The sequence below is a fragment of the Vulpes vulpes genome, chromosome 4 (assembly GCF_048418805.1).
Source record: "Vulpes vulpes isolate BD-2025 chromosome 4, VulVul3, whole genome shotgun sequence".
In the NCBI taxonomy this organism is placed as follows: Eukaryota; Metazoa; Chordata; class Mammalia; order Carnivora; family Canidae; genus Vulpes; species Vulpes vulpes.
The window spans coordinates 4,709,774-4,723,478 of NC_132783.1; the positions used below are offsets into that span (position 1 = coordinate 4,709,774).

The 13,705-nt window shown below is 34.3% G+C and overlaps 1 protein-coding gene across 2 annotated transcripts in view; it reads left to right on the plus strand.

Moving 5' to 3' along the window:
* Window positions 1-13,705, plus strand: part of SLC7A11 (solute carrier family 7 member 11) — a 79,366-nt gene that overhangs the window by 20,845 nt on the left and 44,816 nt on the right. For both annotated transcript variants that reach the window (XM_026018455.2, XM_072755247.1), the window contains exon 6: window positions 6,813-6,857. In XM_026018455.2, the coding sequence (XP_025874240.1) occupies window positions 6,813-6,857 (45 nt within the window). The remainder of the gene's footprint in view (window positions 1-6,812; window positions 6,858-13,705) is intronic.

Genomic DNA, 13,705 nt, shown 5'->3' on the forward strand with positions numbered 1-13,705 from the left:
AGAGTCTACAATTAAGCAAGAGAACTTGCTGACATTAAGAACCAATACAAATCACTTATAAGTCTGTTTCAGTGAGGACATAATAGTGCCATGAGAAATTAAAGATTAATTCTTTGCTGTCAAAAGGCCTTTCACCTGAAGCTCCAAGGTTGTTTGTGAATAGTAATTAATTGATTTTCTCTACTTTCCCATGAGAATGAAATAATTCGGATATAGAAATAAGTAAGATGTTCCCAGGAGGTAAAATGATACTCTAAAAGTAGGGTAGGAAAAACTAAGATAATGAAATCAGGTATAATAGACAGTTTGTTATATTTTAAAGGCTCTTACAAATTCCTCAAAATTTCCTCAACATTTAAGAACAAAATATGCAGGAAAGGTGATTAAAATCACTATGATATGGTATATTTCCTTTGTGTATGTTCAACTGTGATAACCATTCTGGTTGGAGCATTAGAATTTTATATTTATGCCTTATTTTATTCAGAAGCTTGAATAACAATAATCATGGATAAGAGTGGGATTTTTTACTAGGTACATTTTATTGCTCTAATATTCAGTGGAAATGACTGTTACAAGAAAGCTACTGGGTAGAAAAGTATTGCTTAAACATCAAAATCATTGTAGTAACCTTAAATTTCACTGTTTTGGGGTACTTAGTAGCAATATATCTTTAAAAAAATTATTTATAGAGCTAATAGTTGTACAGCTTTACCTGTGAGAATGGTCTATGAACATAAAGATAGTATCAGGAAACCACACTAACACCAAAATTATATAAATGCATTTAATATAAATTTTATTGACTTCTGCTTCTTTAGTTTTTAGAATCTTATCTTCCAGTGAAGGCATGGAATATAAAGATATATTTCAAAATAAATGGAGTATTTACCTTATTGATCTCATGGAATTGTGAAAATATAGCAGTAGAGGAAAATTAGGAGGGTCTAAGAACTTAAAATTTTAACCTAGTTTTTGAAGCAAAGCATGTTTGAAAGGCTTTCGAAGATTGTAGCTCTAGGTAGTTTAGTGTAGAATATTTGTATATTCGAGAAATATTCTTATAACCATTGTCTGTAAGTATTAATCTTGAACCACGCAGTATATTTGAAGTCTTCTTAGTTTTGTCCAAATCACAATGTGGTGCTGGACAGAGAGAAGAACAGAATTGTGATCACAGGGTTAGTAGCAGAATCAACTGTTCTATGGCTATTCAGCTTGGATCAAAGCTCTGGTGCCCTGGGGCAGCAGCCAAGCTACTGGAAGGGTAACCCAGAGACCAGAGTGAAGTGGGGAGGTGGTAAAAGCTTTCAGCTAGAGCCAAGTGTTGGGAGCCCAGCAATATTCAATCAGGAATGTGGAATGTGGAGATAGTCACAAGGGAGATTTGATTAATTCTATTGAATAAGGTTTCTTTTGCCTGTGAGGACCATGCATCTGTTCCCACGGAATCTTAAAATATTCTTGTATCCAACTCCGTCTCCCACTACCGGCACCAAATATTCAGGTCACTAGCATCATGGAGAGCAAATCTCCTCCACTTCTGTAGGCTTTTGAGGGCTGATAGATTTTTCCATTTTTTTCACTCTTTTCATTTTGAATTATCTTATTATCTTAATATCTAGTTTTATTGATGCTGAACCTAAAATGTCACTCTTGTTAAACTGATTTTAAAAAAATAATTTAGGTGGCATAGATAAACTTTATTTAACAATTCATGAAGTGGGCAGTCTGCTTTCAAGTGTCCAGAGAACTGCAAAATGGGATGGAAGACAAGAAGCTTTTTATAGGAGGAGCTTTTACAGAATTCTTTCCAAGAATAAGAGACAAGGAAAGGAAAAATAGAAAAGGAATAAGGAACAAGGAAATAAGTATAGACCCCAGAGTTGGTGTTTGGGGACTAAATGGCCCCATTTCGGGCCTAGACATGTATTTCAACGCTCTGTTTATAGGGAAAGTGGGGTTTGCATGAACTTTTGTTTATACTTTTACTCATTTGATCCTTCTCTCTATTCCCTCTTTTAAAGAATAGAAAACTTGATTTTCTCATGTTCTTAACGGGGGTTCAATTATAGTACTGGAAATGAAGGCCAGGATTTTAAGTGGACTGTTATCTGATACAAGTGTCTTGTGTAGAGACAGATAAGTAACTGCTTTTCTATAACAGGGCTGTTCTGCTACCTGAATGCTGCTTTGTGGATAGGTAGAAATAATGTGGTGGTTATTCTGTGGCCATCAGTCTTAGAGAAAGGAAGCCATGTCTAGAAGAAATAAGCAGTTGGTTCAGAGTTCCAGAGGGAAAAAATAATTAATATCTGATTGAAAATGGAACAAGATGGAGATTAAAAGAGTTCACAGAGAGGGGTATTTATTCCCTTTCCAAATGTGATCCTGCCTCTCTGACCTCTCTCTGTCGTTCACAGTATCATGACAAGATTAGGTGGTGGAGTTATAAATGGGGCACTGTGAATGGGTCTCCACTCCCTGTGCTGCTGCTGTGACAACGTTTGATGCAAACGAAAAGTGTGTGTGTGTGTGTGGGTGGGTGTGTGTGTGTGATTGCAAATAAGTCAGACAGAAGCAGCTACTGTCATCAGAACTCAACCACCTAGGGTGTAAGTAGAAGCAGCAAGACCTTTGTTGGCCAAGAGGCCTTGCTCTGTCAGCAATTCAGCTTCTACATGGTGAATCGGAAAAAGACCCTGCCAAAACTTGGGTCTGAATAGAGGAGGCTTTTGGCTATGAGAACCTTTTTAGAATGATGAAAACTCCTTCACAGAAACATGATTGGGGGAAAGAAATCATTAACCCAGCCAGGTCACAGAGTTGGGGCAGAGCAACTTTAATATTATTGCCAATGTCTGCATTCAGAGAGATATGTCTGCCAGTCCTCCTTCTGGCCCAAGGGAACTCAACCAATTTCAGTCCTATATCCTGATCCAAAGCTGAATATTGCTTGGTGGGTTTTTTTTTTAAACTGTGTAATAGAAAGTTTTTCAGTGTCTTTTTTCTCCCTTTTAAATCCTATCCTCAGTGGATTTAGACTTTCTAAAGCACCTGCTGGGATTATTTTGTGCCATTGTTGTCAAATCTAATCTAAAGAATAAGCTTCTTTTTAAAATAATTCACATAGTTGGGTACTGGAATGCATTGCCAGCTTTGTGGTGCTTGTTATACACAATTATGGAAAAGCTGAAACAATAGATCTTGTGAACGTTCTCTAGAGGCCTTGAGGAGATGTAAAGCAAGGAGAATGCTATGGACTCATTGCTGGAGACTAGGAGAGCATAAAGGTGTATTTCCCACAGGATGTGAATGTTTGGACCAAAATAAGAAGCTTTCTCCTTCACACCCCAACCCTGCCCCAAGCCCTTTCCTTTTCTCTATTCTCTGGAGCTATGGCAAATATTTGAAATTGTGTTCCTTTTTTCACAAATATTTCCTCTCTTGCTGTAAACATTGTTGGAAAACACCAGTTTCTGAAACAACTGTTGAGAAGGAACTGGATATTTTTGACATGAGAAACTGGGAAACGTTTCTGAGTGTGTATGTGTTCTATTTGATATTTTGGGTTTCTTTTTTCTTTCTTTCATTCTCCCCCCACCCTACATGTTCTTCCTGTATTTCCCATTGCTTTGGCCTTATAACAAACACATGAAATTGCTTAAAGTGCATATCCCAGATATAAGTATTGATTGTTGCTTGCCTTCCTGGTATAACTACAACCTTTATTTTTAGAAACTTACTTTCTAGTCATTAAAAAATATCCTTGACTGCTAACTTTTTAGATCACCTTTTCTGCTACTGTTTGGTCAGCTATTCAAATGTTTCTACTTAAGACAGTACTTAAAATATTAGATGTCTTGGGGATCCCTGGGTGGCACAGCGGTTTGGCGCCTGCCTTTGGCCCAGGGCGCAATCCTGGAGACCCGGGATCGAATCCCACGTCAGGCTCCCGGTGCATGGAGCCTGCTTCTCCCTCTGCCTGTGTCTCTGCCTCTCTCTCTCTCTCTCTGTATGACTATCATAAAAAAAAAAAAAATAGATGTCTTAACCTTGTCAAAAGATAAACTGAAGCAGGGCACCTGGGTTGGTTAAGTGTCTGATTCTTGGTTTCGGCTCAGGTGGTGATCTCAGGGTCCTGAGACTGAGTCCGAGTCAGGCTCCATGCACAGTGTGGAGTCTGCTTCAGATTCTCTCTCTCTCTCATTACTTGAAATAATAAATTAAATTAAATTAATTAATTAATTAATCAAATCCTTAAAGATAAGCTGAAGCATATTAAAATTGTTAATTTTAATTAAGAGTTTATTTGAGCAAAAGGTGATTTAATCCGGCAGCATTTAATTTAGCAGATAGAAAGGAGCTCTGAGGACTGTACAAAATGAGCCTTGTATATGCAGAAGGGAGGGGAACAAAGAAGTTAGTGTAGACAATAAAACAGGTTGGTTTTGACAAGGTTACTTTCATTTAAGCAATAGCAGGACCTATCAGGTGGATTACCTAGCTAGTACTAATCAAGTGATTCCTGATTGGCTTAAAATACCATTACTGGGAGAGCAGAAACTATAATTGTCTTGGCTTGGTGTTGGAGGGCTTAGCATAAGTAACTGTATTTTGGACTTGCTGTCTAGTTTTTAACAACCATGAACATAGACTTCCTACTTGTGAATTTAGATGGGTTATTATCAAGATGAAATAAGACATAAGACAGGTATTCTCTTTCTTGTTTTAAATTTGAGATACTCTAAGTATGTGAAAGTCTTATTGGGCTAATATTCTAGCCAATTGGTTTTAGGTTATAGAAAATTCGTATTTATAGACCCAAGCTTCTGTGTACCTATGTAATGGCTGTTTTACCTCCTAAAGAATAATAAGAGAAGAGAAGAATATTTTGAAAACATGCCTTTTTTATTTTGTGGAAATGGCCTAGCTTATCAAATGAAATGTCTTTGTCTTTATATGTTTCGCTCTTCCGTTATGATCCCTTGGTTTTCCCATCTTCACAATTCAGCCATCTATGTATGCTTATTTGAGGATGGAGTCTGCCTCAATTGTATGTCTTAGAACCTTGAAAAAGAACTGTAAACGCTTTAATGAGTCACCAGCCATCCATTTGGATTAGAAAAATAAGGATGCAAGATGGCAGACATTTCTAGGCGGGATAAGTAGCATCACAAAGTAAAAGAAAGGAATCTGGATTTCTCTAGGGCCATAATTTTAGGGTAATATTTGTAATCCTATGAAACTTGAGAGTGAAATATTGTGTGCCTAGAATGCTTTTTATGTCATGTAAGGAGCCAGAAAAGTGTTTGGAACTTGGGAAACTTTTCCAATATGTTTTGCTTTTTAGTTATCCACCAATAGTGTAATGATTAACAGTGTGTCAAGAAAGCAACTTCATAGTCTTATGATTTGAGGTTATTTGGATGGGCATATACCAGAAACCAGTGAATTGAAAGGAAGAGGTGCAAACTGAGAAACTGTTATCTTTGATACCATTGTCAGTTCTACTTGCCCTTTTGTGTTTATATATGGCCAATTCCCTAAAACCACGAAATGCTATTGTCAGACTTCTCTTGCCCTACAAGCTCTGATTGACTTGTCAACACAACTAAAATCTGGATTCCTGGAAGCCAAAGGCCATCTGGTACTTAAATTCTATTCTTATGACTCCTGCTGCACTTTGCACTGCAAAATGATAAAGTGTTGCTCACACCCCTGTGCTCATGTGGTATACTCAGTCTGGAATGTTCTTATACCACTTCACTAGGGCTTGATGTTAAGCATTTCTGAAGACTCAACTTGAATGATGCCTTCTCTAGAAAAATTTTCTGACTTACCAGTCAGGGTTAGACCTCACCCCTGACTCTCATCGTGCTCTGTGCATGCTCCGGCACTGCTGCTTGTGCTGTGTTGCACTATTCTATTGGCCATTCTATAAACTATAAGCTCCTTGAGAAGAAATACTGTGGATTTCCCACTTTGTTTGCCCCAGTCACTGAAACATGATAATCTCCTATATTGCTGGGAGTGAAAAAAATGAGAAAAAATAGTTTGATAGTAAACATACACCTACCCCATGACCCAGTGATCATATTCTGAATATATGCTGAAGAGAAATGATTGCATGGTCCGCAACAAAACATGTACAGGCATATTTGTGGTATCTATCCATAACAACTCTAAGTTGGAAGCAATCCAAAACCATCAACAGTAGAATATATAGTGTAATAATATGATAAACAGCATCAATAAAAATAATGAATTATTGCTACATGTAACAGCATGGATGAGACTCACAAACAAAATTTGGGGGGAAAAAAGCCAAATACAAAAAAATAATTATTGTATGATAGTAATACAAGCAAATATTAGTTTATTGTGATGAAACAAGTAAAACTAATTTATCAAAGGTGATGAAAGTCAGACTAATAGTTGCCTTTACAAGAGAATGAAAGAGAGTATTGGCTGGTAAGGGCCATAAGGGAAACTTCTAGGGTTCTAGGAATGTTTTAACTCTTGGTCTTGTAAGTTCCATAGGTGTATAAATATCTAAAAATTCATCAAGGTGTGGATTAAGATTTGTGCACTTTACATTCATATGTTATGCCTATATAAAAATATTAAAAAAAATAACTATACACAAGGTTTAATAGAAAAATGATTTGTGGGAGCTTTGATTCTTGGAGATTTTTATCTTACAATAAGTATTTGTTTTTAAATTTTTTATAATTCTGATTTTGATTGTAAATGTTTGGATTATAATCATAAAATGTATTGATAATTCATAATTCATTTCATCTTTTTAGGTTCTATCTCAACTTTGTTACTGAAGAAGTGGAGAATCCTGAAAAGTAAGTGGCCATATTTAATCTGAAATATTTGTGAGGAATAAAATGTAAGGTTATACAGTTGAAAAAGCAGACCCAGAAGGTACTCCGTGTGGGCTAATTTAACTTTAGCATTATCATCATCATCATCATCATCAAAATTTGTTTGACTTTACTCTAAATTAGATGTAAATAACTTTATTTTATATTCTACATTTAACGCTAACTCATCTGATAACCTGAAAGTATAAAATAATAAAGTTATATTTTAGGTAATCCATTTTATAAAAGCCTATATACAACTTAACGTGGACTTTCAGCTGTCCACAAGTGTTCCATAAGACACGAGCTCCAGAAACTGATTATTTCTAAAAATTCATATGAGTTTTTTCATAACTATTCAATTAAAGAGAATAATGTATTTAATAAACAATTAGTTATGGAAGCCTAGAAGTAACTGTGGAATACTTAGAGCTTACACATTTTAGTAGCTGGAAGATTGCTTTTACTTTTTGTGTGTTAGGTAATACTTTTGATGGTTAGGTAATTTGATGATGATTTACATAATGTTCCTAAATTGAATTATTTTTAACTCAGAACTTAGACAAATGAATTTTGTGATTTGCATAAAAACATTTGACTTTATACAGGAAAGCAACATAATCTATGGGCAAAAGAGGGACATTTTTAGAAGTGCAATGTAAGAAATGGACTGAATTACAAAGTAGTTTCACTTATCTGGCAGTTATTAAACATCTACCATGTTTCAGTCATTGTGCTAGAAACTTCTTATATGATGAATAAGACTTGTATTCACAATTTTGTGGTCTAGTCAAATGTGTAAACAAATGAAAGTAATGTAGTATGATGCTATAATAGATTACTCAGTTTGACAGAGAGTAAAGGAAGAAATACTTAACTCTGTCTATGGGGATGTGCTTATTATATAGATTCTCAAATAATGAACAGATGTTTTGAGGTAAAAAAGAGTGAGAAAGCGTAAGAGTGATAAATAGAAAAAGGGAGAGAGATATCCCAAAACTGGGGGCACCTGGGTGGCTCAGGTCATGATCCCAGGGTCCTGGGATTGAATTCTGTATCAGGTTCCCTGCTCAGTGGGGAGCCTGCTTCTCCCTCCCCCTCTGCCTCTCCTCTGCTTGTGTTCATGCTCGCTCTCTCTCTCTCTTTCTCTCTCTCTCTCTCTCTCTGTGTCAAAGAAATAAAAAAAAATATTTAAAAAAGGAGACATGTACAAAGGTCAGTATGAAATTGCCTAGGTATCAGAGAATAAGCTCAAGTGTTCACAATTCACATTAAGGTAGGCAAAGAAATTCTGGCACTAAGTATATCAGGAGGTAGTAAGCCAATTGGATCTGGCCAAGTACTGGGGTCATTAGCATTTTGAACAAGGAAACCAACAATTGAGGTTAAAATGATGTTTCATACTATCTGATTCAACTGTTATGCAAATCAATATGTAATTTAAACATGTGAAAGGGTTATTTTATTGAGAAATATGAGAAATTTAGGACAGTACTCTCATATTTATAACTGGAATTGTCGTAGAGAACATTCACTTAGCAGGAACTAGTCTCTTCTAGCATTATTTTGAAATAAGCCACTTTATGACTCTAAATCTATTGATTACAGAAATAAATAGGTTGCCCTGTTTTTACTGTTTTTGAGAATAGTGTGTAAGTGGTAACACAGAGAACAGACTGCTCTTACTAGATTTTATATATATATAAGTAGGTACTGAATTTCCATTGTATAAAAGAGATTACAATGGTTTATGTCTTTTAAGTCTAAAGAGCCCAGTTACTAAAATCTAATATCAGATAATATTTCTTATGGAAAAAAAATGGCAAGCTGTAGGTTTGTGGATGGAACCTATAATGTGACATTTGTTATATGGTACATCAGTGGCATAGTTTAGATTTTCCTGTAATGGTATTTAGCAGTTTAAGTATAGTTTTATTTGCTGTATATATAATACTATTGTATATATTAAGCTATTTTAAAATTATTTATGCCATGATTACCCTGATCTGAAATTCTGATGTATTCTGTTCTGTATTTCTGAACAGTATGCCAATCAAAGATTCTCTCTCTCTCTCTTTCTTAATTTAAGGGCCTTAGTTTCACACATTGATAATGTCTATGATTTAATATGTGCAACTACGAAAGAACAGTGTTGTATTGACTCAGTGTTTTTTTGTTGTTATTGCAAAGAAGTTTCCTCATCTCAAAAAAGTGAGGTTAATTATAGCACTTACCTCACTGAGTTGTGGTAATGAGTTAATATGTATAAAATGTTTAGATTAGTGACTGTACTTTTTAATCTCTATATAATTGGTTGTTGTTATTATACTCATATTCCGATTTTAAGAACAACATAAAATCTTACTCATATAAGAGTATTTCCTTGGTTACAATATCCTAAGGAATTCTCCTTCTTCAGTATGTTTGAAAGAAATATGAAAAATTATTTCACACCATATTGAAGCCTGTTCCACCATCTTTCAGCACTGAAATTGAATATGCATTTTATGATCTCTCCTCTTCTTTTGTACAGATTTCATTTAATTTTGTAAAAAGATTTTATTTATTTATTAGAGAGAGAGAGAGAGAGCACAAAGGAAGAGGGAGAAGCAGACTCCCACTGAGCAGAGAGCCCAATGTTAGGCTAGATCGCGGGACCTTGAGATCATGACCTGAGCCAAAGGCAGACTTTTAACTGACTGAGCCACCCATGAATCCCTAATTTTTTATATTTAGAAAAAATAAATATGTACTTAAAGAAAAAAACATAAGATATGAGAGTTTCATAATAATTTAAAAGTAACTATCAAAATTGATTTAGACTGATTATCATCACTGGTTATGCCAGATGAAATATTTTCATTTTTTGGAAATCATAATTCTGCAAAATTCATTAAGTATTTCTAGAATACTTTTAATTTGATATTTTAAGGTCTTAAACTAAGAAATTTCTCAGGAGAAATTAAGTAAGAATCTATGGAATTTTAGGTCAAGATAATTAGTAACTACTAAGACTTAAATTGAAGAAAGAAATCTCTGGAACCTTTCTGTTCTGCTGTACTAGATACTCCAATATTCAATTTTTACCTGAAAGATTCTGTATAAAACTTAGTTAACATGTTTTATCTTCTCAAAATCAGAATATGAGAAATCCACAAAATCCCCTTAATGGAAAGCAGAGATTAAATTTGTACTGTGTACTTATCAATGGGAGAAATTCAGGATTTTAACTAACTTATTCAGTGTCTTAATTTTAAAAACAATATTTCCCTATAATGTCAGCAATCAGTCCAGGTCTCTTAAAACTGAATCTTATTTTTTAAACACAAGCAACAATTTGGGAAATATTTATGGTTGAACATAGAGAACAGGTGGCAAAATTATGTGAACCTCGTCCAGATGTGTAATTTGTATGATTTCGTAGGTAGATACAGCTCCAAACTATCTTTAGTTACAAGGGAGAATAATTATAATTCCATCTCCTTTGTGACATGCCGAGATAAATGTGTTTCCCGATCAGTCACGGGTGCATGTGTCCAGGTGTGCTGCAACGTGTAACTTTCTGGCAGCTGGTGAAATGAATCATCAGCTGAACATACAACACCTTTTACTATCCTCCTCCACCTAGGCAATAAAATTTTGCTAAAATTGTGACCTAATAGAAAAAGTGATCATTAATTTAGATCACTGAAAATAACAATGTGATTTAAAATACATAGAATGTAGAATAAGGTTTCATGCTCACAATTGACTACCCTTTCCATATAATTTAATTTCAGTGGAAATCTTTCAAATTATCTAATGTCACTCTATGGAGTAATTTCAGGACTGCCATTATGAACATGACTTAGGGAACAGTTCCTTTAAGTGCAGTAACAAGTGAGGGGTAAACTGGGAGATGAATAAAATCAAATAACTAGCTCATGATTTCTTTTATTATGATCTCACTTTCTCTTTAAAGCTTGCAAAACACTAATCTTAAAAATTGGAGCAAAATACCTGCTATAGGATTGCATTTATAATGCTAAAAATGTTCTCAGTGTCTTTTTGTGCTGTTTTCTTCTCTAAGAGTAGCTTTGGATCTATGGAAGTAGGAATCCTTTAAGAGAGATTTAACATATTTATGAAAAATGACAGTAATTATCATTGAGATTTTCATAGCATTCAGCAATTATCTATAGCATGATGGTTGACTCCGTGAGAGTAAAAATAGTATTTTGAGGAGCAAGAATGTCCAAAGGTTGGACCATAAAGATGAAGGAATCTCACTGAATTTAAAGTGTCTTCCCATCAAATGAAATGCCTGGTAGTAGTAAGGATCGCTAATATGTACTTTGTTTTTAAAAACCAAAGTGTTTTTCTTTGCAAATATAATGAGTTTTGCCTATGACATTACTTGTATGGCCACTGTGCAATCTATCATTGTTCCCAAAGTTACACAGTGCAAAGAACATATCATTGAGATGTATAATGTTTGTAATCCTGCTCTGCGATTGATCAATCATGTCTTGGGTTGATGAAAGCCAAGAAATGAATTGCTTTACTTTGACCTTGGGGGTCTGAGATTAGTCGGTTTGTCTATTAGACTTGTTCCAGTGTTCTTTTCACTTCATTTATTCCCTCTGTCTTGAGGAGTTGGAAATAGTAGACTTGGTGGAAGTCAGTAAAGCTTGATACCATCAGTCATTTTTTAAAGAACAGGCTATCAACATGGTCTGAATAATCAACTTTAATAGAAGGTTTAAATAATCAGAGTGTCATGTTTAATTAATACTTTGTCTGCTTCCAATTTATATTAATTGATGCCTGAAAGTCATCACACCTTGTCCCAACGATAGCTTAGAAGAAGAGGAATTTGACTTGAGGAAAATGCCCGAAGACCTTGAAGGTGGTGTGATCGATCAGACCGGTTCATAAATGGTCTATAATCGTGTTATTTGCATTCAGTTCAGATACTGCCGTCTTACATTCTTAGTATATGTGTTTCTATCCTCATTGATTTGTATTAAGTCAGTGTAAAAGATTTTCTTAGTAACATTATACTGTTTTATGAGGCCTGTTGCTTATAGGACATGTGAGACAGTTAACCTGATTAAAAACACAGCAAAACAAAACAATCTAAAAGCTTGCCTGAATGTGTTGTAGCCAAGTGGCATGACAGAGCGTTAAAGGTTGATTTGAGGTCTTTTATTTTGCATTTTGGCATTTTAAGGAAGCAGTTTTCTGTGAGAGACAAATCTTCATCTTTATGTACTTTGTAGCTTCCTAACTTAGCAGTTGCTGGAAAATAGCATATAATGTCTTGACTATGTATGTGTAGATTACAGCAGTATTATGTGTCATGATTTTTTTATGACAATGCAATGCTATCTGCATTCTTAGAATATTTCTAAAGTTTCTTTTACAAATACTAAAGTGATATATGTTCTTAAGGAATGAAAACTAATTTTCACAGAAAATTAGCTCACTGCAAATAAATACATATAGAAAAATCTGGATTATTAAGCAGAGTTAATTTGTAAAAGTATTTACTAAATGGATTTCATCAAAATGATGTCTCCTGATTGAGTTAATTTATAAAATTGAATTTATATATCCAAGTTACAAAGATTTCTTTGGCAAAATAAGACATCTCTTTAGGAATGACAGGAATTGTTAGAATTACTTAATATGTGGCAGTGCTTCTCTTCAATCATTGAAATTATTATACCTAAATTCAAATTATTCTATTTTGTGCATTTCTTTTGGAAATATGTGTAAAAAGTTTGGCATATACATTTTAAAATCTGTTTCAAATATGTGTATAATTGTACTGGTTTAGCCACTGATATCACAGGGATGGTCCTGTGTTCGGAGAACAAGGTCACCAAATTACTCTTCCTGCCTTTGTTTAGTCTAAAAATTTCTCAGTGATGGAACATGTGGTTGAAGTATCCTAGGATCAAAATTCTTGCATTTCTGAGCTTCACATATGCATAAAAAATACATTTGGCTCAAACACAGTTTGTTCATGTAAAGTTGAAGTGTCAAATAAGTGGTGCAGAAATTATAGGATTATATTATAATATTTTATCAGGCAGTAATCAAAGAAGACAGATATTAATCCTTCAAGTGATTTGTGGGAGCCATTTAGTTTAGTTTTTTTTTTTTTAAGGATTCTAACCCCATTATGTGGCAAAAATTTGAAGGTCAATGCTTTTGACTGTTTTATATCATATTACTTGTTTCTAAATTTTAATTTTAATTGCATTGAAGTATATATTTTGAGTTTAGAATCATGAACTAATGTTTCGGGTGAAATAATAGTGGCTGATTTAAATTTACCCTATGTTTTTGTTTCTCTTACTTACTCATAAAATAAGAGACCACAAATAGTATAATGGGTAGAATAAAAAAAATTCAGAATAGAGGGGTTCTTGGACACTATGTAATTTAGCTTTCCACCAGATGCATTACTCTCCTCTATAATATCTTCAGATGTAATTTTTATAAAACAAAATGAGAAACTGACTCTACCTTCCTTGAACTGGGCTACCAATATTTTTTGCTTTCACGTGTTGATTAGCAACCTGCTAATTTCTGTGACCATTTCAAGCTTTGATACATTGTTAGTTGGGTGGCATAAAGAGGAAAGGGCAAACATTTTGACTGTAACAGGTACAACCCAAATGAAAAATTAAATGACACACATCAGAGGTTACAGAGCTAGAATCCTTTTATCTGAAAGGAAATACCTTTTGCAATCAGAAGTAAATGTCAGTCATTAGATTGTCTCCTGCTTTTGAGTTCACACTTTAGTGACTCCCCTCATTCATATTCTCATTTATGTA